Here is a 26217-nt window from a genome sequence, read left to right on the forward strand (position 1 = left end):
GTGTTGTCTGTTTTACTATTTCTGTGAAATCTATGTTTCTACCTCCAATTATAGTGTATGCCAGGACCTGATGAACTTGTTCATGTCTCTAAATGGCAGTATAATGAATGACCTCTTTGTATGTGGGAAGAAGCAGTGGATAGAGAGGATAGAGATTGGCAGGTTCTACATGAGAAACTGATGGCAAAGAGGATTTACAGAAAAGAGAAGAAAAATGTAGACATTTGAAAGTTTGCATGTTTACCACAGACATGACAGACTTGGTTACAAAGTTTACATAGAATTCACAGGGTAAACACAAAGCTGACTCTAAACTTAGTGGGAAAATGAAGATGTTCAACACATGGAAAGGGAAGAAAAAGAATAAACCATAAGGATAATAATTGAGATTTGTAGACGTAAATAATTAAATGCATTTCAAGTTTGTATAAATCTATACTTACAAGTCACGGAGTGGTGCTCTCTTTTTTCAGAGGTGTTTTTGCATTCATTTGAATCAAAACATGTCCAATTGTGTTAAATGTCTAAGATGATTCCCCGTATTGGATAGATAGCATTCTATTGTGCAAAAATCTTTTATTAACAGTAGAAATTAATTCCTAATCATTTGTTTGTTTGTTTAGGGCCGCACCCACAGCATATGGAAGTTCCCAGGATGAGGGGTGGAAGCAGAGCTGTAGCTGCTGGCCTAAACCACAGCCAGAGCAACCCAGATCCAAACCGCATCTGTAACCTACACCATAGCTTGCGACAATGCCGGATCCTTAACCCTCTGAGCAAGGCCAGGGATCGAACCTGCATCCTCATGGATACTGCAGGTTTTTAACCCACAGAGCCACAATGGGAACTCCCTAATCCTGATTAACCTTTTTACAACCTTCATTACAAAAGCAGCCAGGCAAGTAAATGTCAGTGTCCTAAACAAAAAGTTTTATTACTAAAAAGTAACTTGAGGCACATAACTTCTAGAAAAATAGTGTCATCTTTGCATATAAAGGATTACCCATTTTTATTTTGTAATATCCCATGTTTGTTTTTCCCTTGAGAGAAGATGCATCAAGTATTTTAAAAATGTTTTCTGCCATGCTTAAAATTTAATGAGAGAGCAATTATTAAAAGTAAGTATTTAGGAGAGCAATCAATGGAAGTTAAAAGTTAAATAAATGTTGTGGTCCAGAATTTTAAAAGTTCATATTCAGAATGTTTAGCTTTGTAGAATTGTTCAGAGGATTATTAGGCTTCTTTGCTTATCACGTTGACTTCTCTTTATCTTCTTTGCTCAATTCTTTTCATACAACTGGTCTCCCAAAGTCTGATGGCAAAATTCAGATTCCCTCCCATCCCACCCATTCTGTTTTCTCCCTGTTTTTATTTTGGAGATACAATTCTGTTCTTGAACTGCTGTTTATGATATTTCAAAGACAAAGTTGTATAACAAAAGATATTGAACCACTTTATGACTCGGTTGCCTTTTTAATAAATCGAGAATACTAAAAACACTGACTCAGAACATTGACAGAGTAGTCAAGGACAAATAACAATTACTGGTTAACTCTCACATGTGTTTAAAAAACTACACTGTCTTAGTTACTTCCACCGAAGTCCTGCATTTTCTCATTATCTGCCATTTCTTTTTAAAAGTCCTTCAGTCAAGAAAGATTTATTTCTAAAACTGAATTTCATATTTTTCTCCAAATTGGCCTTTTTTCCAAATTTATGTATTTCTCTTATTAGCAGTATTGTTTGTTAAATTATACAGTCAAGTAATCTGTTAATCTTTGAATTATTTCACCCACTCATTCCCCTTCTCTGCTTTCCAACCTCAATTTTCTATCAGTTACTAACTTCTGATGGATTTTCTTCCTAAAATAAAATTTTGATTACGTTACCATTTCTTATTCCCTTCTGCCTTTCAGTATCGACTTAACATTTTGGTTTAGCCATTCCCAATTGTTAGGACTTAAGCAGAATCACTATCATTTGGTCCCTTCCTTTCAACCTTATCTGCTTTTACTCCCAGAATCTACTGCTTGAACCAAACCATTCTACTCACTACCCCATATCATTCTATAAATTTCTTTAATTTGCTAATGTCATTTCCCCTATCTGGAATCCTCTCTGTGTCTATTGACATCTGATCCATCCTTCATTTCCCCTTTGAAATCTCCTGATTTGTAGAAAGCATTCTCTGATTATTTTAAGTGAGACATTATCTATATCTATAGCCCATAGTTCTCATATTTATCGAAAGTAATTTACCTTAATATTCTTTCTTGATTTTTTTTTTTTTTTTTTTTGCTTTTTAGGGATGCACCTGTGGCTTATGGAAGTTCCCAGGTTAAGGGGTCAAATCAGAGCTGCAGCTGCTGGCCATTGCCACAGCCATAGCATTTTAGGATCTAAACCATGTCTGTGACCTACACCACAGCTCACAGCGATGCTGGATCCTTAACCCACTGAGAGGGGCCCAGGAATCGAACCCATGTCCTCATGGATACTAGTCAGGATCATTACCACTGAGCCATGACAGGAGCTCCCTGATTTTTTAATTATGTTGCTATTTATAGGCACACAGTAGTCTCTCAGTAGTTTTTCCATGAATGAATGAATGAATGAATGAATGGATATATGTCTTCTATTTCCATCTATATAGTACTTCCTTGTAAACCAGAAGGATCTTCATATCTAAGGTGCCTGTTTCCATCATAACACAAAGATAATTTGCCTGGTACAAAATAGACACTCAGGCAATTCTTTCATTTACTCATATAAAAAATACATTGAGTGCCAACTATGTGTTAGGAATTGCACTGCCGTATAATTAATTGTAACTCAGCATCGAGGATTAGATTATTTTGGGGGAAAAATACAAAGCAGTTTGGAAAGACTTTAATCATGCAATCATATCTTTAACACTACTCTTGGAAATATCTGGTGAAATGGTCAAAAATAGACCCTGTACTTACTGAAATCTTGTATTCTAGTTTTGGATACTAATAAGAAGGAAAAGGAGGAGTTCCCGTCGTGGCGAAGTGGTTAACGAATCCGACTAGGAACCATGAGGTTGCGGGTTTGGTCCCTGCCCTTGCTCAGTGGGTTAATGATCCGGCGTTGCCATGAGCTGTGGTGTAGGTTGCAGACGCGCGGCTCGGATCCCGCATTGCTGTGGCTCTGGTGTAGGCCGCTGGCTACAGCTCCGATTCGACCCCTAGCCTGGGAATCTCCATATGCCGTGGGAGCGGCCCAAGAAATAGCAAAAAAAAAAAAAGGAGGAAAAGGAAAAAAATTGCACTAGTGAATAAATGTCACAGGTTGTACTGATGTTCATTTTTTCATGCTCGCTGCTAGTGAGAGTTAGTTGGTAATACAGTTTGAGGTGGGGCAGAATCATTTTAGCTATGGTGATTAAGGAAGGCCTTGTTGAAGAGCTGGGCTTTTAGTTTGTCCTTTATAGGTAATTTTTTTTTTTTTTAGAATTTTTAAAACATAACTGCAAACCTTAAAAGTAATAATCTTATCATTCCAAATGAATAACCAGTAGAAGGCACTGCTTCCTAGGACTTTATCTTGGAATTAACCAGCCAAAGGTTAAAATATTTAGAGAAAGAAACTTTAAAGAGAAACTACTGTATACAGAAAGCAATTCCCATTCTGAGTCTTCCATTTTGTGTTTGTCCTACAAATAAATTTCTTTGACTTTGTACATGTCATTTTCTAGAACAACTGTAGCAAAGAACCATCTAAGCAGGTGAGTTAAGTTTAAAGCAGTAAGTAGATGATTCCTCAGTAGGAGATCTATTAATAATTAACTGTAGCATTTTGAATAAAGTTACTTCATTTTTTATAGTCCTTTATTTACTATGTTTTAAAAAGAACTATAGGATTTTTTTTCACTATTATTTAAGAAACCTAATTAAACTAGGTTTACCAGTTCTATTACATAGAAATTAACAAGAAGGATAGTTTTATCACTGAGCTGAATTTCCTTTTTTTCTGACAATATTAAGGAATTTTCCTTAAGCATATTTATCCTGTATTCTACAACCATCTATAGTTATGGAATACTCAAGAGAGTTGCTTGTTTTAATTAGTAGCTTTCATTTAACACATATTGATTAGAAGACTGCTATTTTCAGAAAGGATTCTAAGTACTGGATAAGTAGTTTTTGGACAAAAATAAAGTCTGCTCTCGGAACTTATAGGGAAAGAGACAGATAAATAGAGAAATATAAGATATGTCAGGTGATAAGTGCTGGAAAATGGTTTTGGAGCAGAAAACTAAAGTGAAAGAAAAGGCAAGTGTATACATGGGGTAGGAGGATTTCAGATTGAAAAAATACCAGCTGTGACAAATATTTTTAAGTTAGTGGTGAATTGGTTTCTTCTTGGTATTGTAACAAATTATCGCAAGTTTAGTGCTGTAAACAGTACAAATGTATTCACTTACAGTTCTAGAAGTCGGAAGTTTCTAGTCAAGGTATTGGGAAGGCTCCTTCTTTCTAGAGGCTCTGGGTGCAGGGGGAGGGGAGGAAAGAATCTGTTTCATTGCCTTTTCTAGCTTCAGAGGCCATCTACATCCCTGGGGTCATGATCCCATCATTCATTTTCAGAGCCAGCCACAAAGTATTTTCCAGCCTCTCCCTCTCTTCTAAGGACCTTTATGATTACTTTGGGTCCACCCAGAATATTCAGAGTCATCTCCTCCTCCCAAGACCCTTAACTTAATCACATCTGCCAAATCCATTTTGCCTTGTCAGGTAACACAGTCATAGACTTCAGGGTTTAGGACTTGGACATCTTGGGTGAGACACATTACTCTGACTAGTGCCAATGGTCTGTAGCCTTAGCTGTGCATTAGAATCACCTGGAAACTTTAAAAATTTCTCATACTTTGTGTGCACTCCCAAACCAATAACACCAAAATGTCTGGTGGTGGGACCCAAGCAGCAGTATTTTTTAAACCTCTGCATATTGGAGTTCCCGTTGTGGCGCAGTGGTTAATGAATCCGACTAGGAACCATGAGGTTGCGGGTTCGATCCCTGCCCTTGCTCAGTGGGTTAACGATCAGGCATTGCTGTGAGCTGTGGTGTAGGTCGCAGATGCGGATCGGATCCCGCGTTGCTGTGGCTCTGGTGTAGGCCGCTGGCTACAGCTCCGATTAGACCCCTAGCCTGGGAATCTCCATATGCCATGGGAGAGGCCCAAGAAGAGGCAAAAAAACAAACAAACAAAAAACCAAAAACTCTGCATATAATTCCAGTGTGTATTAAAAGTTAAGTATCACTGGTTTAGATTTCTGTTGCAGTCTCACACCCTTTATTTACCCTATCCCTAAGATTCCTAAATATATCTGAATACAACTGGGGACATCCTATTTATATAGCCTTTGGCCAATGGCAAAGAACTCAAGTAGTTTTAGGATTGCTTTCACATATGGACTAGAGTGGCTTGATTGTGCAGATTTCTACAGGAACAACTAAAGAAAAAGTGACTCCTTGTAGAATCAAGTTGCCTCTTACAAGGGAGTCTTTTTCTTACTTACTACATTCATGTAACTCAGCAACTCCAGGAATGTTATAGACCAGAAATGGGATTTGGTCCATTTTTTCCTGTCTTCTCTTTCCTAAGTAAGCTCTAAACTTAAATGTACAGTGTACATCTTAAAAGTATCTCTGCATCTTCCCTTTTATCATGACTTCCCACATGAGATTCTCTCTTCGTTTATCCCCAGGTTTCCATTTGTCCTTTTCCCTCAAAATCCTCCCTGGTCAGCCATTCCCTGAAGCATTCCACAGTCCTCTAGCATTCATGGTGCTTAACTATAATGTCATTTCACCTGAACCTGAACTATCTTTCATCCTTATTTCTCTTTTAATTAAAATCTTCTCAAACAGTTTATAGGCTTTTTAAAGCAGAGACCCATAATTACATTTTTTTTTTTTTTTTTGTCTTTTTGCCATTTCTTTGGGCCGCTCCCGCAGCATATGGAGGTTCCCAGGCTAGGGGTCTAATCGGAGCTGTAGCCACTGGCCTACGCCAGAGCCACAGCAACGTGGGATCCGAGCCGTGTCTGCAACCTACACCACAGCTCACGGCAACGCCGGATCGTTAACTCACTGAGCAAGGGCAGGGACCGAACCCGCAACCTCATGGTTCCTAGTCGAGTTCATTAACCACTGCTCCACGACGGGAACTCCCAGAATTCCATTTTTTAAATTCCCATTAGATTAAGTGTCTTGCACTTAGTAAGTAGTCACTAAAGAGTTGTTGATGATTTAGATTCTCTTTAGTCCTTAAATTAGATAATCAGTTCTTTCAAGATTTTCTTGTCTACACACATACACAAAGTGAATTAAAGACTACTATTATGTTAACTAACTCCACAAGTTAGTTTCACACTAGACTGTATTTGTCTGCCTCAGGCCAGTTTCTTCGAAGTCTGTGTTTTGTTCATTGGTAGGTCTAGCACTTACCACAGGAATGACAAAATCATCTTTGAATGAATACAGGGAGCATACACCCCAGCCTGGAAACCCACCTTGTTCTGAGATATCCTTGCACTGCAACACAGCTGCGTAGTGTAAGTTGCAGGAGTTTGGAAACCCACATTTCCTGATAGACAGTACATGGAAATTTTTAGTGCCTCCTTAATGCTTTTTAAAAATTGAGACTTTATTCTATCCAAAATGAAGCCCTTTGGTAGACAAACAGAAATTTAAGAATCAAATGGTATTGATGATTTTGTTATCAATATTTTTATAAGACAGTGAGTCAAACTGACATGGATCTTGAAACCAACGTATTGATAGCTCTCTACATAATTTATATATTTTACTTTTTTCTCATCTTGTAGCCTATTACTGAACTAAGATCATAGTCATTTTTATTTTATTAATTTAAAAACACTTAAGAAATCTTGAGTTCCTGCTGTATTGCAGTGGGTTAAGAACCTGGTGTTGCCACAGCTGTGATGTAGGTTGCAGCTGTGGCTTGGATTGAATGCCTGGCCCAAGAACTTCCATATGCCACAGGTGCGTCTGTTTAAAAAAAACCCAAAAAACCTCTAAGAAATCATTTATCTGAACCGCATAAAAATACTCTTAAATTCAACTTATTTAAGACCATTCTATAAGTCTCTGAAAATGAAAATGAAATAAACATGAAATATGAAGTATTTTAGGATCAGTTGCCTTCTGGAACGATGACTCCTTCATGTTCATTGTATTAGACCTTGTGCTTTTTTTTCTCTATAGAATGATAAGTACATAGAATGTTTAATCCAGTTGGATATAATTTAGATATGGAAAGGGCTAGAGATTTTGAGAAAAGTCGTACTATCTTAACCATCTACCTTAGCTACCTGATGTCTACTTTTAGACTTCCAGTTTTCATAATCATTATTAATAATGATATTAATAAAGTAGAAGTCAGCAAAAAGGTCATGCCTTCTAAAAGTCATAGAATTGTATTAATTTAGGAAAGGCCAGCTTATTGAGTTTTTGCTTTAATAACCCAGAAACTGGCTCCTGCCAATAGCGTGGAATTTTCAGACAGCTAAGAGATTGGTTGTACATAAGACTGAAGTAGGCACCAAAATACCAGTTTATTAATTGCAGCAAGAATAGTAATGCCCACATAGGCCATACATACTATGGTTTATATAATAAATGAATAATTTCCTTGAGGTCAAGCTTTATGTGAAATCAAGATAATTAAAAGTCTCTTTTAAAAATTTAATCTGGTAAATCACTTCATATGGGGCCTTATGGTATTAACTAATCTATTCTATCAGCCCATTTTCCCTATCAGAAGTTTGCTTGGAGAGCATGGAAATAATTAAATATCTCTTGTGTTAAGTGGGAATTAATTATCTCTTGAGTTAAAGAGTTTTATATATAGTTTAATGTATCAATTTGATGATAGAAAATGGTGTTGCCAATAAGACTAAGACTAGTCTGTTAACTCCGACCCCTTACTTTCTCTCTACATACTTAAAAGTATACTTGGAGAAAACCTTGGTAATAAGATCTGAAAAAGTTAAAGATACCCGAAATAGGATGGCCCAGTCTGCTTCTCCTTTAAACAGCACTTACATGGTAACCACCCTCCTCCTCTTTGTCTTCTTCAGCTGACCAAGACCCCTACTGTTAACATTGTGTCTTCAACGTTTGATACATTTGGTCAGTTTTTTTGTGGAACATGATTGGGAGCTCTTCTCTAATGGGAGATTGTGTATTTCGTGTTGATTTTACAGTTTAACTCTTAGAAGCAAACTGTGTTCCTCATTTTGGAGTTTTTTTGTGTTCAGGGAAGGGGTGGGTCACACTGCAGGTTTTAAAGTTTGTAAAATAAACAATAGCTATTGTTTATTAAATGTCTACTCCGAGCTAAATGTTCTACAAGTCATTTTGCATCTAGAGTACAGTTTATTCTCAAAAAGCATTACAAGTAGATATTACATCTCACATTAAAGATGGGTAAATTGAAATAGAGATTAAAGTAAATCTCACATCTAGTAAGTGGCAGAATCAGTATTTTAATTCATGTTTGTCTGATTCCACAGCCCTTAATTTTTTTCTACTGTGTTATTACATCTTCATAGACTATATTCAGCACTTGAATGTACTTTTCTTTTGAAACTTCTGACACTAAGAATAGCATTATTCAACAATGATTAAAGGCATATTTTTGGTAGTACATTTTAAATTTAAAAACCAGTGATATGTATCATATGTGAAAGAAGTGATGTGGCAGTTAGTTAATACTTTTATGCATCCTAATCCACTGGTCTAGAATAAGAATGGCTGATTCTATAAACACTTTTTGTTTGCTGAAAAAAAATTGTAGCTTTTTCAAGTTCAGATCAAATTGTAAATACAAGGGAGTTTTTTTTTTAATTAAAAGTTTTAACTCTATGCTGCTTCAGCGTAAAACTTTTAATGAAAAGCATCTCTTCTGTTTAACTAAAAATATTTGCCACTCATTTTTAACCTCTGATAATATTCTCAACCAGACTAAAGTACCAAAAAAATTAATCTTAGTTCAGTTATCTAAGTGCATTGTCACATAGGTATTAGCTCATCAACACAAAACATCCTTATTTGATTTTTTCTTAGACCTAACATATTGTAAGGAGTCTGAGAGTCCACATCTAAATATTTCAAGGAACTGTGGAAATAAAACTGAAATATTTTTATATTCTTACCTTTTTTACTACTTGCAAATTTTATGTTAGAACTAAATGCCAAAATTGGGTGATTTGGGGAGGTGAGAGAAAAATTTTCAATATCTCAGGATTAACAATGGTTATAAAATGTATTCGATTCTTAATAACTTTAAACAAATATCAAACTTTTTGTTTTGTGATCTCATGTTTGCTTCTAACCAGTATTTCTCCATTTCACAATACTCTTACTCCTAATAAAATGCAAATGTATTATAATGGCAATCATTCATTTACTTTGTTTATTTTTTGATGAAAGAAATTTTAGTTATTTCCCTTCTTTTAAACTGCCAACAGTATTTACTATTCATAGATGTTCAGTCTTCAATAAGGTCTATCAAAGTGTAAAATGAGATGGGTATTTTTCTTTCCTTTAAAATGGAATGGTCTTTCATTATGCAGTGTTCTTAGGTGAATTCTCTTGTTTAAGAAGCCAGAATACAAGAGAGTGCTATATTAGTGTATTATTCTCACAACAAACAAGCACTGTTCTGTTGCTACCTGCTTGGCCATTGTTTCTGATTGTGTGTGCTTTGCAGTGGTATTTGGATGGTTTCCTGCTCTCTGCCAGCACAAAAAGGCATTTCTGTTACAATGGCCCCTAACCACACAATGACGGCATTAAGGATTTATGTGGAGGTTTCATTATTTTCTCCTCTTTTGTTCCTTCCAGGATGTCTTCCAAGCGACCAGCCTCTCCGTATGGGGAAGCAGATGGAGAGGTAGCCATGGTGACAAGCAGACAGAAAGTGGAAGAAGAGGAGAGTGACGGGCTCCCAGCCTTTCACCTTCCCTTGCATGTGAGTTTTCCCAACAAGCCTCACTCTGAGGAATTTCAGCCAGTTTCTCTGCTGACGCAAGAGACTTGTGGCCATAGGACTCCCACTTCTCAGCACAATACAATGGTAGGTTTCTCATGGTCTATTGTGCCTACACTCACTTTGTGACCAGTCTACTCCTCTAATAGTTTGGCTTCAGTCCTTTGCTTTGTAATTATTATCTAAGTAATAGCCATACACAAGATTCACTCCTAACACCTTAGAATTCTTTATAAGTAAGTTGATTCCAATGGGGGAAGGGATACAGATAGGCTACTTTTTTGGTTTTGTTTCTGTTTTTCAAGAATTCTGCTTTTAGGGTACTCACAATTTCATTAGAGGGATATCAGAATGTTAACATAACACATTTAAATTTAGTCCTCATGAAAGTTAGATATCATAATATTTCTAGTAAAAGGTTTTCCAGTTAGAGTTGCAGCATAATTTTAACATTTCCACTGTGATAAATCAGTGGGTTTTTGTTTTTGTTTTTGTTTTTTCATTTTTTGCCTTGTCCAGGTTGGATTCCAGCATTTCTTATAGTACTGGGAATATTACAGAAGAATATATTTCATAGAGGTGATAGTTTTCTAAAAAATGTGACCGTACTAATTTCTAACACAGTTCCATTCACTCTGTTGCTTTGATTGTTCAGTAATTGTTTATTACATCCTATTCCAGAATTAGCAGCCCTGGATAATTTCATCTGGCCCCTCATCCTGGGGTGTGGATCACTGTAGAAAATTAGGAAGCTGCGGTTTTACGGATGGGATGGAAAAAGGCAGCATAGCATCTTTGATGGAAGCTTGAACAGCAGACACACGCAAACACACACAAACAAATAAGGTCCTTCTTAGGAACTTAAATGCATAGAATCAGCATTCTGGCAAAGTGAAAGAGAACTTAGCTGCCAGTAAAGCCACTCTTGCCTTTTCAACATGGCTGCTTGTGTGAATGTCATGTTTTTTTGTGGCCCCTCATTTTCTCCTTCAAGGAGGCCAGTGCCATTCATTTGAACCAGATCACACAAACAAAAAGGTTTCACCATTCATTCTCATACCTTTAAAAACAGCTCTGATTCTGTTAAATCCTTTTTTTTTTTTTTTTGACCACCTCTAGGAAATTATTACACATTATAAATGTGCTTGGTACTGAAATATGCCCGCTTGTTTCTATCATTGTATTACTGTATGTGGAATTAAATCAACAAGAAGAATCAGATATCCTCTAATAGCATGAAATAGATACTATTCTTTGATAATTCACATTAGATTTAAATACTCCATTCAACATTTTAAGGCTTTTAGGTCAACATTTCTCCAGGTATCTTTGTGCCAAAATTTTCTTACCAAGAACAATGTTTTAGCTAATACTTAATAGCACTTTTACAGATGTGCTATTTTAAGCATGTGACAAGTATTAATTCATTTAACCTTCATGATAATTCAATGAGGTGTTGTCATTAATCCCATTTTACAGATGAGGCAACTGAGGCAGTGTTAAATAATTTGCTCCAGATCACAGCTAATAAATGGGAGAACAAGAGTTTATTCAGTCTGGTTTTGGATTCCATGCTTACAAATATTATAAGCTCTTCACAAGAGCACACACATACTTAATTTTCTAATTAGCTTTTATTTGACAAGTTATATCCAAACTATCCAGAATTCCTACTTTTTCCCTCTACTGTAGGGTCCTGTTAGTTATGCTCAATGATATAACTTCTTGACCTCCTCTCACAGAGGGTAAACCAGAAAAGCAAAGGGAAAATGGTAATTCAGCTCCACAGGGTAGGAGTCCCCCTTTGACGTTGCATCTGTGCTAATGCCTCTTGCCTCTCAGTATTTTGGCCATTGCCTTCTTTCTAGGAGCACCCTACTAAGAGTGTTTCTTGGTTTGGTTTTCCTGTATTACCACTACAAACATAAACACACGAATGTAAAGAAGCAAATATAAATAATAATTATTAGAAGAAATACCACAAAGGGGAGATTACTTTCAGTATAGTCAAGAATGGGTATGAGAAAGGTATGTTAAATTACATACCATAGTTGGCGTGAGTCGATGCCATGATGCAGAATGTTAGTGAAAATGAATGAATGAATCATTCATCCTGTAAGGGGATTCAGTTCAACTAAATAAAACCTATGAACCGCCCACTTTGTGCCAAGTTTTTGCTGTGCACTGTGGAAGTAAATTTGCATAAGGCACAGCTCCTTTCCTCAAGCAGCTTGATTTAGGGGAGAAGTTCTTAACCAGGGTCTGTGGAGCTCCTGAAGATGAATGGAGATTTTTCTGTGTGCATACATGTGAGTAGGGTCATAGTTTTTATCAGATTCACAAGTAGCTCCCTAGCCCCAAAAGGTAAAGATCTGCCATTCTCCCGGTTAATACAGTTTACATACAAATGATTTAACTTATGTTTAGTGACATCAATATTGATATTTCCTCTTACTGTATGTCTGATTGGTCTAGATTTGTTTCTGCCTCAGATGTTTCTCGATTCCAACAGCTTTCTGTCTCTGTCAGTTTGAAGATTCTCCTATATGATCTCAAATTTCCAGCCTCTCCTCTTTCCAGTCTTTCCTTCAACTTCCACTCAATTTGTTTCCCTGGGAAATGAGTTGGACACTTTAGAAACCACCATGTGTCTTATTGCCCACAGAATATAGTCTAAAACTCTTTATCTTAGTATAAAGAACTATACAGACTGGGACCGAAATCTGGCTTTTGTCTCCTCTCTGGCCACATCTTGCTGTAGACCCAGTGCTTTGGTCATGCAAAGATTTTCAGATATATTTATAAACATACCAGGTGACCTCACATGACACAGACTTACTCTGTCTACCTGGAAAACTGTTTTTCATATTTTTACCTTCCTGGTGAATTGCTTCTCCCACAAGACTCAGTTCAAAATTGCTTATCTTTAGATACTTTCACTGACTTCCCAAGGCAGTATGGTTGCTGCGTTCTTTTATCTAGATACTTGTTTATATCTTTTCTCATGGCCTATGTTAAAATTTATATGTTTACATGTCTGCCTTTCAATATACTATATTTCCCCCTGGAGGCACAGTCATGTATGTATGTATGTGTGTGTGTGTGTGTATATATGTGTGTGTGTGTGTGTGTGTGTGTGTGTATGTGTATATATATATATATATATATATAAAATAGCATATAATAGAACTCAGTTTATGAGTACTAATTAAATGGCAGAGTTTATATGGATGGTTAAATAGTAAAGATGTTTTGAACGAAGTTGTTAACACATTATTCATGGTGAATATGCTGATATGCTGATTTTCTAGAAATTTTAGAACTAAAGTAGAATCTATTAATGTAGTTCAGAGAGTATCATAGTTATGATATATACAGCTGTTAAGCCGATCAATATGTAATTTACTTATTTATCAAAATGATTGAATATATTCATAGAATTGTTATTCAACACAAGTTCTTTATATTTTTTCCTGGATACTAGGCCATTGTCATATTCACATAACAGGTCCTTTTATTTCAATAGTAAAATATATTCTTCATTTTTTCCTATTCAGTATTGCTGAAAATAAACTGTTTCATGGTCTTTATATCAAAGAGTTCAATTTAAGGGAAAAAGATTTCTTTGCTGATTTATGTGTGATACTCATACTCCATTCTTAAATAAGAAAGAGAGATGTTGAGAGACCTATGTTTTGTATTACATATATGGTTTAGAGACAAACTACAATTTTTGAGTAATCCCTTTAATGCTGGCTTGAAGTTGTAGAGAAATGTTTTCAGTATAAAATTCAGGTTGGAAAATATTTCCTGCGATACAAGTTCTATACACTGCCTGACTGTTGCCAGATAAATACTTTTGGGAATTAGAGTCCTACGTTCATATTCAGAGTACGCAAAGGTTAAAATTTGGAATTGGGTCACATATAGATATCATTCTTCCTTTCTGAAGTTGTGATTTTTGCCTTAATATTTTGAAGAAATAAGCTAAGTGGCTAAGAGTAACTCTCCAGACAGTTATAAGTGGTATAAATACTACAAGTCCTTCTGTTCTTGGAAAGTTTTAGTAACGTTGTTCACAAGACTGCAGTATAGATCAGCTGTCTTAAGCAGATCATATATATATATTTATAAAATATTGTTATATTTCTAATCAGAATCAGATTGAGACCTATGTTGGTCCTTGTCTGAAGCTCTCATAATCTTGCCAGGCAATTAATAGCAAAAATTGATTCCCATATAATTTTCAAAAAGGTAAAAGGCAAGGTTGGCAAGCCTGATTCTGACATAAATGGAAAGGCAGTCCTAGGCTTTATTTTTATGAAGGTCAGATCTATCCTTCTTCTGCCCTCAGTCTTTTTTTTTTTTTAACATGGGTTTGGAGGCTGTCACTTCAGAGTTTCAGAGACAAGCAAGGGACACTATAATTTATGGCTCATTTTTAATAATAGTTCTGGTATAGATGGATTTATTTCATGATACAGAGGACTATCCAGAACATATCCTCATGTCAGTCAGCATGGTAATTTATGAGCACCTGAAAGGAATAGAGTAAGTCTGAAGAGAAATCAAGTAGCAGCATGAGTGGCAGCAAGGGGACTCTATGATGGCCACGTTGCTGCTCGTTTTGTGTGGTTGCATGCTACTTCTGTTGGTTAGATGGTTGTTCTTTGTCAAATGTGATGTGAAATGAAAGTCTTGACCACGTATGGTTATTAGTCAGTTTTCTCCCCCACCCTAGAAAATGTTTACTTTTTATCTCAGTCAAACTCTTTTTTTTATCTGAGTTCTTGATTTGAGTGAATGGTTTTGTATAACTGCAGAGTGGCTGCTTCCTAAGATTGATTTTTAAAGTAGACACTTACTTTAGCAATACAATATTCAAAAATAACTTGAGTTGTTATAAATAGCTGAATTTCATATGAAATAAATACTGTGTTTGCATATAATATTTTTAACATTTAAAGGTCTGGTGGATTTGGACATCTGATGTTATAATATACTCTAGTATTTCATTTGTAGCTCACATTGATAAGATTTTCCTAAAATTGTTAAAGAACTCTGGGTGTATGGTGTATTGAGTAGGTTTAATAATTTGATGTATCTTAATGTTAATATGTTTAAACACTGCAAGGACAATAGTTAGTATAAAGCAAGAACATTGAATGTGAGTCAGTTTCTTCCTGAAGTCCATCAAGAGAAAGGTGTCTTTTTAAGTTGATCTTCTACAGAAGTTGAGCATATAGCTGAGAACCAAGTATAAAATGATAGGAAGGATCCAACATATGAAATACAACCTTAAACACTTAAACACCAAGAGTTCATTCAGTACACACTACAGAGAGAGGTTTTTACTTGCTCAGACTCACTGTCAAGTACTGGGATTTTTTTATTTACCCAGTATAATTTTAATTGCTATATGATAGCTATGCCTTGAAATACCCTTTATATAAATTTTGCTTACAATCTGACAGTCGTTAGTAATGTATTTTCAGTGTTTGACTAAGATAATTTTATGTGTGAAATACTATTCAGAAAACTTAAGAAGGAAAAGAGAAAACTGCATGTGTTACTTAAAAATAAGTCACAGAATAAGACCTTAATTATGGTGTGGTAAAGATTCCTATTTTTATTTGATGGTTTTTATAAGCTTTTAAATTTCTAGTTACCTTTGTACATCAAACTTAGTATACGTTATGGTGATGGTATAATGCATACTGTTGTTAATGCTAGTATGGTTATTGTGCCAGTTCTAATAATGAGAATTTCATTGTTTAGGGGGAGCAGTCTCCTACACTCTAGACAAAAGTGTAATTACTTTTGAATGATGTGGAATGTGCTCAGTTTAATAGCATGGAGAATAGACTCAGAAGGATTCAGATAAAGTAAGCTTGGAAGCCATATGTGCAGTGTGGCAGTATAAAATTATGAGAATAGGCAGTATAATTCTACACACACACACCCGATTTCACACACTTTATCTATAAACTGTTGTTTCTGTAAGAGATAGGCTTGCTTATCTGAACAAGGCCTATTCAATTGAAACAAGGTGAAAGTAGCGACAAGTTTGTATTTGTTTTTTATGCTAAATTGATGTTTATCATACAATGAAATTGCATTGTTACAAACATTCTGTAAATGTTGTCAGAAAATACCACAAGAAGCTGTTTATCTAGATAAAATCCCAGGCTTGCGTTTGAATGTTAAGTGGTTCAGTCTTTATATTTGCATTGTTCCTGAAAATTACCCCCAGGCCTAGAAGGAATAAGGACATGTGAAAAACAATCGGTTGGGGTCCATCAAAGCCACTGGATTAAGTTGTACAATAGATCTAGTTGTGTCCTGTTGCCATACAACTCCATTCCATCTGGTTGAGGGAGGGGCTAATAAGAAGTGGAGAAAACCTCGATTAAGTGAGGTCCACAGTACTACTGTTGAGAGTTTAAAGTTAACTAGGCCTTGAGGAATTAAAGAATATATTCTTTCTCTCTCTCTCTCTCTCTCTCTCTCTCACACACACACACACACACACACACACACACACACACACACACAGAAGCACTATATGGGAAATAGTTCAGGATGTTTAATGAGGGTCTACTGTTAGCTTCTTCACAGAGTGCTATGCAGTGACAGGGGAATAAGTAAGAACTTCTCATGCTCTGGTAATGGGGGAGAAGTGTGTTGGTTTAAGAAGATTTGGCCTAATGACATTTAATGGCTTCCATTTAATAGGGAGTATGGAAAAGATTCTACTTAAATATACACAATGAATACCTATCACCAAAGATACAGAAATAACTAGTCTCTTCCCTCACGTAGCTTTTTATATGGTGCGAGGGGTAATATAAGCGCAAAAATCACTAGATTTTAATATAGAATATTAGAACCCTGATTCAGGCTATTAAGTGCTAAGGAGATTCACAGTTGAGAAATATCTCATTTGTGGGGATCAAAAACACTAATGTGAAATTGCCCCCACAAGTAAATTACTGGATGTCAAGATTTTTATACCCATTGGATCATTACCATTAATGCAAAGTCTTTATACTGTGCATAATTTTGTTTTTGCCATAAATATTTTGTTCCCAGAAGAAATAGCTAAGAAGAAAAGAGCAAATTAAAAAAAAAAATACTAAAGACAAAGTGCCCTATAGAGGTCTTAATATAAAATGTAGGGAAGTTCGTAAAATATGTGCCTCATATTAATAGAAATAAAAAGAACCACTTTAGTTATTAGTGTTTGGAATGTTTCCTTTTTTTCATCTGGGTTACCACCTTGAATGAAGTGAAAAGAATGACGGAATACTTGGCTAGGCTACTAGAAATAGCAAGGACGCTAGGAAGCAATGCTGGAAACATACTTGAATGGGGTTCCTGACTTGGTGGAAGGAGTTGGTATTCATCGTTCATGTGTTATTCCCAGACCTGTATGATAGGGTCCTTTGTATTAGGAAGTTAAAAATAATGACAGGTTTGGGAACCAACCTTCCTTCTGTATCTTAGATGTTTGTTTTCAGTTCTTCCTCATTTGCTTCCTTTGAGTATCTTCATTTGCTCCTCTTCTTCCTCTCTCTTTCTTTCAATTTGCCTCTATCAGGAAACATTCTTAAGGGCTCCTCTTGTGGATTTCAATGGAGCCATTATCAGGAAGGGCGAGGGGGTGGGAGAATCAGTACCTCTGTGCTCTGATACATCCTTCCTTCTTATTTACATATACTGCCTCTTGGGGGGCTGCCAGATTTTCCTGCAGTCAGGCTAGCTTTCTCTTAAACGATACACGATTAATAAAGATAGGTTGGTTCTAGGATAAGGATTTCACTGATTTTTTTTTTTTTTTTTTTTTTTTTTTTTTTTAGTAAACAGACCAGCATAGTTTTTCACAAATCTGTGTGCCCTATGTCTTCAGCTTATTCAGAGATTATATTTTTTGACTTTTCTTTCATAATCCAATATTGATAGTATTGATAATTTTATTTTTAATATCCTTACTTGGCAAACAAACAAAAAATACTTAGAAACTCTATGTTGGTTTGCAAATTATTTTTTGAAATGGTGCTTATCACTGAATCCAAATGTCTGGGACCTAGCTTTAGCAGATGCCTCTGCTCTGCGTGCCTATAGCTAGCTTCCATTTTAAATTATTTGACAGCCTCTCTCACTGTTTTCATTCAGTCTTTGTCTCTTTAACTCAGCTGCTTTCATCCTTATATTTATTTTGATATTTTATAGAATTGGGTAAAAAATGGGAAATAGGGAATAGAGATCATTTATATAACTAGAAAGTAATTTTGATGTTAGAATAACTATACTAACTTAGTACTGTACTAATTTTGTTGTTAGAATCACTATACTAATCACTATATGAGTGAATAGCAATGACCTTGTCCTAATTTATTATTGTATACTTACAAAAAGACAGTTACCTGAGAGAATCCGAAATAAATAAGAATTTTGCAGAGCTGGTACCTGAACGCTAGGAAGTAGAATGAAATTTATAAGACCTAATAATTAAATTGCTAATAGGACCTCAAAAATTTTAAATGGTACACCATGTTATATTAGTTGTCTGTATTAATTAGATAAAACTATACACTGTATCTAAAAGAGGAAAAGCAATCTTTGTGTAGCAGTCTCTTTAAAAAGCCCAACCATTAGCACTTAATTTGGATCTTAAGAAAGTAAAGTTGTAAAAATAACGTAAGATAGTATTGAGAACTTTGTCTAGATACTCATGTTGCAACAGAAGAAAGGGTGGGGGAAAATGTAATTGTAATGTATACATGTAAGGATAACCTGACCCCCTTGCTGTAGAGTGGGAAAATAAAAAAAAGTATTAAAAAAAAAATAAAAAACAAAACAATAACAACAACAACAACAACAACAAAAAGATAGTATTGGACCTTCATTGCAGTTTCTTTTTGTCACGTATTTTGGCAATTAGACTCACAGAGCATTCTCTTTTGAAAGTTTAGACCAAAACAAATATACCTTGATTTGGAGGTGATAGAAGGGAATTCTGTAGTATAGAAAATCTAATAGGAGGGTGGGATAGAGAGCCCTTTTGAGAGAAATGATTCTTTAAGAAACAACAATCTGAATTCAAAATGTTTGGAGTGCTAATGCCACGTTAGGTGCCTTTAAAAGCATTAAATGTATTTAAATTATTTATTTTCACCCCAACAGCTGAGATGCCCATAATTTGTACTGGTATCAAAGCTGGCATTAAAACTGAATTCATGTTAGTATTTCAGTATGCGACCCATGTGGATCATTGTGTGCCATTTTCCCCATTTCTTGTTTTAGAAAGCAAATTTTTCATTTTTCTCTATTCTGCTATATAGGAGGAGAAAGACCTTGTTGCTTGAAATGAGAAATAAATGTAAAGCTAAGTTAGGTTGACAATTGTAATTGATTCCTTCAGTTACATGTCTTCTTTGCACAAAGGGAAACTGCTTTTCAAAAATTTTCCCATCAACCATTTTTAGGAATGATCCATGTGAGCACAAGAGGTGTGAATGTAAGGAGAGCAGCCTTGGCCAGCTCTGTGACACTGACATCGTAAAGAAAATGAACACAAGTGACTGGATTTTGTGTCTTAGTCAAGGCTGCTTCTGTGGCAGCAGAACAAACAATGTTATCACTATATAGAGAAGCAGTGTTTACTTCAGTGTCTCTTCTTAGCTCTTAAAAATCCAGCCTGACTCCAGATGAAACAGTTAATCTTGTTGGTCGATATCCCTAAAATGAGACAAAAATATTCTAAGGGTTAATAAAAATTTTTAAATGAAGGAAGGACATGAAAAAGGAATGCAGTTGCAAGGCTACCATTAAGTAGCTTTATACAAATCATGTACAAATATAAAATATGTGTTATATACAAATTTAAAATATGTACCATGTAAAAACCAAAACCTATATTAATGAGTAACAGAAAACAAATTGCAAAAACTTACAACATCACACTTAATAATGTGCTAAGCCTGGTAACCACCCCTCCCGCCACCACTGGACCCTTCCCTCTATGTAAACATACATCTTGGAAAAGGGGAGATGGCTGGGCTGTTACCAGGATCCATCTTTAGGCCTTGCGGCGGTGGCTGGCATGCTCTGCACACTAGAGACACAGGAGTCAGAAAACACACTTCTTGTATATCTGAGATTCTGATTTCCCCAGGGTCATCAGTTGAACATAAGAAGCAACTTTGAAAGTCTTGTGTGAATATATTTTACAGCCTATCTACTGTCTGATCATTGCAACCCAAATATGGGAGATTTCAGACAGTCTGTGCTCTTTAAAATATGATATTTAATAATTAATAATAATAGGAATTACAGTATTTCAATGTTTTCTGTGGACCAGCCACCCTACATTTATTATCTTAGCCAGTTTTGTCAACCCAGTGAGTTCAGCAGCTGAGATTACCCCCATTTTATGGACAAATAGTTGTCTTAGATAAAATGATTTCCCTAATATATAAGTGGTAGAGTTTGGATCCATAACTTCAGAAATTAATAACTGCCTCTTCACTCATACAGACATTAAAATAATTTTTGTAGTTTATCAGAATAAATCATTTTAGAAGCCTTTAGAAGTACTTGTGGGAAATGCAGATAGAACAGTTGCTTGATTATTCTACCTCAGCTCAGAGATACCTTGATTTTTAAGTTTTTTAGCTGGGTTTAAATGGGTCGACAAGATTTAACTATTTCAGAGTGCATACTTCAAGTTCTGCAGAGGCCATTGGGTAGTATATGGAACTTCAGAAGATTATTTGCTAAACCTTTTTCATAAAGATTAGTATTAATTTGTGCTCTGGCTATAAGGCAAGAGCATAGCGGTTTAGCAGAAGGCCTTGAGGAAATTCCAAGTTCTGCCGGCTGATATCTTTATGGAGTTTGGCAAGTTATGGCAATTCTTGGCACCATATTTGTCAGTAAAATGGGGATGATTACAATAACGTCTCATTTAGAGGGTACTTATAGTATTTAAAGAAGTCCATTCACACAGAGCACTCTGGTGCTTGGAATATAACGGGAACCTAGTTAATGTTAGTTATTAGTTCAATAAGTGCTTAAAAATATTTAAGTTCAGTGATCTAGGAGAAAAATGGCCCATTGTATTAAATGTCAGATGCTTTTGGTTCCTATAGCTTTAATTAACCTACGAGAAAACCCTATGCTAAGGAAAACCGCTTTTGAAATAAAAAAGCCAATAGAAATTTCAAGTTCTTTTCATTAAAAAATTTCTCTCATTGTTTTTTGTTTGGTATCATATCTATTTAAAAAAGGAGATTGTTTATTGGAGACACTGTCCCTCAGTCAATATTTATAACAGATTCAATTACAATAAATATTGTTCACTAGCAGTTAAATGTTTGCTAGATGTTGTTAAGTCTGTCCATCAACCACCACCATCACAGCAGAAATCTACCTAAGCCAAGTCAGAACTGCATTTTGATATGATGAGACATAGAATGTGATGGTAAAGAGCCTAGGACCCCCCCCCCCCTTAAACAACTTGGGTTCTGATCATAATTCCATATGTTATGAGGTGTGTGATCTCATCTCAGTTTTGTGGTATCTCGCTGGGCCTTTGTTTTCTCATCTAAATTTGGGAATAATAATAGAACCTCCCAGTATATAGAAGAATTGCAAGGATTAAATAACATAATTCTCAAAAGTGACTTTGAACCATGCCTCACCTTTGGAAGCACTTGATAGATGCTGTAGTTGTTGAATATTTGTACTCTATTGGCTAGTTACTGTTAATTACTGGGACAAAACCCTGTTTTCTTTAGGTCTCCAGTTTGTCAGCTTTCCTGTGGCAATATTATCCGCATTCCCCTCCACTTTATAAGTGGTTCCGTAGGCATACCAGTAAGCTCTGTCAGTATCTTTGGATGTAATTCACCTTGAACCTGAGATGCAAATTCATTTAAAGGGGAAAGTGCTGTGGTCCCCATGGGTAAAAGGTACTGTATCTCTAGAGTCTGGCTCAGTGGCTGACTCACAGCAAGTATCTTAGAATAGTAGAATGGATGAATGAATGAACATCTCCAAAACCTCTGCTCAGAGAGGACATTCTGAGTGTACCTTTCCTTATCTACATGGTGAAATAATAATACTTCACACATATTATTGACGTACTGATTAGATGAAGTAATTACCTAGCACAGTGCTTGTCGTATAGTGAGTATTCAGTTAATGTGAATTCCCTTTACATCATCCTTCTAATTCTCTCAGCCCAGTTGCTCTCCAAATCACTGATAGAAATCAGTGGTTCTACAGCACTCTTCTGTAGCCTCATGTATTATACTTCTGTAGCCTCGTATGTTATACTTCTCTGCGAATAGTTTACCAGAGCGAAGCAGCATCAAGACAAGACAAATCAGTGAAAATATTTTGGAACAGAATATATTTAAAAATTTCTTCAGTTTTTTTGCATGAACATCCTAAAGGCTACATGATGATTTTCTTTCAGGACATGGTTAATGAGGTACATGTTTCTTACTATGGTTTTATTAGCATATTCCCTTTTTGTTTTTATTTGGAAGTTTTAGTACATTTTAAAATTCCTGCTTGATTTCAGAAATTTTAAAAGTACTGTTGGGGGTTTTGTTTTTCGTTTATTCATATTGTGTTAATTGCTTTTTTAGTCTTTGGGTTTCTCATTTCTGTTTACCCAAAGGACAGCTTGAGATGATGTAAAAAGTGTGTGATATGGATACTGGGCACAATACAAATGCATTTTTATTGTAGATTAACAACTCGACCTATCAGAATTCTGATCGGTTGCATCTGTTAAAAAGCAAAACTCAACTGAGTAGATTGTGAAGATTCCATTGCCTTTATTCAGTGGTTAATGAATTGGACAGCAGCCCATCTCACAGGTGGAAAGGAGATACGAGGACCTGTACAAAATGAAAGACTTTTATAGGCAGAAGAGAGTGGGACAAGGAAGTTATACTAGCAAAAAAAGCAGATTGGTTGTGACAAGGTCACTTTCCCTTAGGGGGGGAAGGCAGTGGTCTAACAGGGAGATCATCTCACAGTGATTCCCGATTGACTGGTTTAAGATTCCATTTCTGGGAGAGGCCAAAACTCTAATTAAATTGTCTCAGTTTGGTGACATGAGGCTTAGCATAAGTGACTCCATTTTGAGGCTGTTGTTTTGCTTTTAACACATCTAAAACTGACACACCTCATCAAAATATGTGTATCTCTAGCTGCTAATTCTTGATGGTTAAACATAATATCTCTTCCCTTGTTTTATCGGCTAAAACTTTTACTTGTCACTTGACTAATGTGCTTCATGTGATCTTTTAATTTCCTTTCATATAAATGTTTCTTGTTCTCTTATGTCTGCTTCAATGATTTTATAATTTTTTTGTTTTACATAGATAGAAACATGTCCCCACCCCTTTTTTTACATATGGTGTTTTTGTTTCATGTAGGAAAAACTACTCGATGACATTTTTTTAAAAATCTGTATTTTATTCAGTTTTACATTCTTATGTTTATAACCCTGAATATCTCCAAAATGTCCTTACCTAAAACACTTTATGGTATTATTACTAGATTTATACCAGTAAAGTTACATCAGCTTTCTTAGGGATAATCTTTAAGCAGAACTTAGTAAGACAAGCTTTGAAAACTATCATTCTTAGGAAAGTAAATCTGAAATCATGAAGCATCAGTTTAATCGCTCCCCTTGACAACTTAACACGGCAGATTGAAATATAAAAGCCGATGCAAGTGGGATCAATGGATTATCTAAGTCCCTGAACATCTTCTCTTAAATTGGGGACCTGACAGAGTGGTTGTGCGAGGGGTGTGTATTGTGTGTCCTTGTCATGTTCAGAGAATTAAGTTTCCAGAGATTAGTGCTGAGTGGATGTGGTCCACCTGGACATGAAGCAGGGAGAAAAACATCGGGAGGGAATGAAAGAGAAAAGAGGGGGCTACAGGAAGAGAGGGCTGGAGAGATTTACATGTGAGAACTCAGGGGGCTTTGTCATGGCAATTGTATAAAGTGATATAGAGTGCAAATCGACTTGAGCATGTCCCTGGATAGCAGGAGGTTTACAGCCTCCATGAGCTGAGATTACTGCTTTATCTTGTCATACTAAATTAACATGGCAGCACACTGTTAAACAGTGGTGACCTCTTCATCTGGGGAAATTGCTGCCTACAAGAGAGATGGTATTTAAGTCTCTCTCTCTCCATCTCCCTCTCCCCCACCCTCTCTCCCCTTATACCCTTACAGCAATTTGGTGTTAGGCTATAGCCATTTAAAAATTATTAGAGGAAAAATATTGTATATTAATTTGACAATAGATAGGGTGCAATTAGATCAAAGGGCCACTTTGTGTAGAATAATAGGATTTTATTTATCCAGAGTTCTAAAAATGACATTTCATCTTTACACATTGAAATTAAGAATATATTTGTTGTCTTTTTATTTGAATGTCTTGTTATTCTACAAATAGCCAATTGTGTAAGAGTTAATTTTTATACTTTACATAAGAATTGATTGGTGGTGAAGGGATGGGGGAAGTAAGGTTCAGACACCAGTTCTCCTACAAGTCAAGTAGAAGGATAGCTCAAGAGAACTAGCAAGGGGGTTATGACTTAAATAGAAGTACCCAAGTTACTTCTTCTTCTAGAGCTTACCAGGTCCTGCTTCATTCCTCAGATTCTTTTTGATTTCTTTATTAAGGGGGAGGGAGAGAAGGTTTTAAGATTAATTTTCCTCATCCTTCTGCCAGCCTGCAGCTACTCCCTTCCTTTTTTTTCAAAGTTCTGCATATAGTAAATATCCTCTCTACTATCTTAAAATGTGGATTATTCAACCAAAATCCAGCCCATATATTTTTTTTCCATGCTCTGTACATGCTCTTGGAATTTAAATCAAAGGAAGGGGCAAAGTAAACCTTCAGAATACCCTATGAGTGTTTATTCCTCTATGTACCCAGCTAAAGACTCTTCAACTCCAAAGTATAACCCTGTGAATTTCTTCCTTACTAACCTCTAGAGCAGGTATTTTAAACCTGGTGTTAAATCACTTTGCAGATTATAGAGTGAGATTTATGGATTCAGTGGACCCCCTGAAACTGTGTGATATATTTTTAAATTTTTCTAGAGAGTTTTTTTTGTAGCTTCCCCCAGTGGGCCTGAGCTACCAAAATAGATAATTCTTTTTCTATAGTGTAAGTCAGTCTTAAGGGCATTACTGTGGTGCCTCCTCACACTGGGACTATATATCTGGCAAGTAAGAAACTTACTTACCAAAACGCTTATCAGCCTGCTTATTTTGTAATCAGGAAGTGCATTCATCAAGCTGCCTTGGAGGGTTTTTGCAGGGCTGCCATGATAGAATTAGTCCTTCAGTCGACATACTGCTCCTGACCACTTAAAACTGTCCCTTTTAACATACTCTCCCTGGATCTGTTTTTGGAGCCATAGATTGCCTATAATTCTAGTATAAGGATGTGGTTCATTTCTCTAGTGCCATGGATTCAGAGTTCAGACCCTAGAAACCTGCAAAAAATTGTCTAGCTTGCAAAGGATGTGGAACAGGGGTAAGGTGCTTTTTTTTTTCTTTTTTTTCTTGATAAGTTCCTTCCTTCTGCCCACTACCAGAACTATGAAAAAGAAAGCATATATAGATTTAGGGGAAGATCTGACTAGCCAAATCCTTCCTAAGGTGCCCTAGTACCATATATTTGACTAACACAGGATTTTTGTCAAGGAAATTTTCTTATTTTCAATATTGTCACAAATATGTTTTTTTCAATGAAAAAAATGACAATTCTAAAGTTGCTATGGTAATGCTTTATATTGTTTGAGAGATAACATTAAGAAGTAACTTCTTTTTTTTTGTCTTTTTGCCATTTCTTGGGCCGCTCCCGTGGCATATAGAGGTTCCCAGGCTAGGGGTCGAACCGGAGCTGTAGCTGCTGGCCTACGCCAGAGCCACAGCAACGCAGGGTCCGAGCCATGTCTGCGGACCTACACCACAGCTCACAACAATGCTGGATCATTAACCCACTGAGCAAGGCCAGGGATCAAACCTGCAACTTCATGGTTCCTAGTCGGATTCGTTAACCACTGCACCACAACAGGAACTCCCAAGGAGTAGCTTCTAACTGAGGTCTTTTACTCCATCTTCT

At 36.0% G+C, this 26217-nt stretch overlaps 1 protein-coding gene across 26 annotated transcripts in view; it reads left to right on the forward strand.

The window, feature by feature from the left end:
* Positions 1 to 26217, forward strand: part of SOX5 (SRY-box transcription factor 5) — a 527302-nt gene that overhangs the window by 165000 nt on the left and 336085 nt on the right. For 15 of the 26 annotated variants that reach the window (XM_084956577.1, XM_021092957.2, XM_021092961.2 and 12 more), the window contains one exon: positions 9898 to 10129. In XM_084956577.1, coding sequence (XP_084812703.1) covers positions 9899 to 10129 — 231 coding nt within the window. In that variant the 5' untranslated portion in view covers position 9898. The remainder of the gene's footprint in view (positions 1 to 9897; positions 10130 to 26217) is intronic. The other 11 variants (XM_084956582.1, XM_021092964.2, XM_021092968.2 and 8 more) reach the window with 1 other exon arrangement.

This window comes from Sus scrofa, chromosome 5 (genome assembly GCF_054392235.1).
Source record: "Sus scrofa isolate SSC_HxYL_T2T_F1_AM1 chromosome 5, Sscrofa_HxYL_maternal_Yorkshire_Landrace_v2.0, whole genome shotgun sequence".
Taxonomy (NCBI): Eukaryota; Metazoa; Chordata; class Mammalia; order Artiodactyla; family Suidae; genus Sus; species Sus scrofa.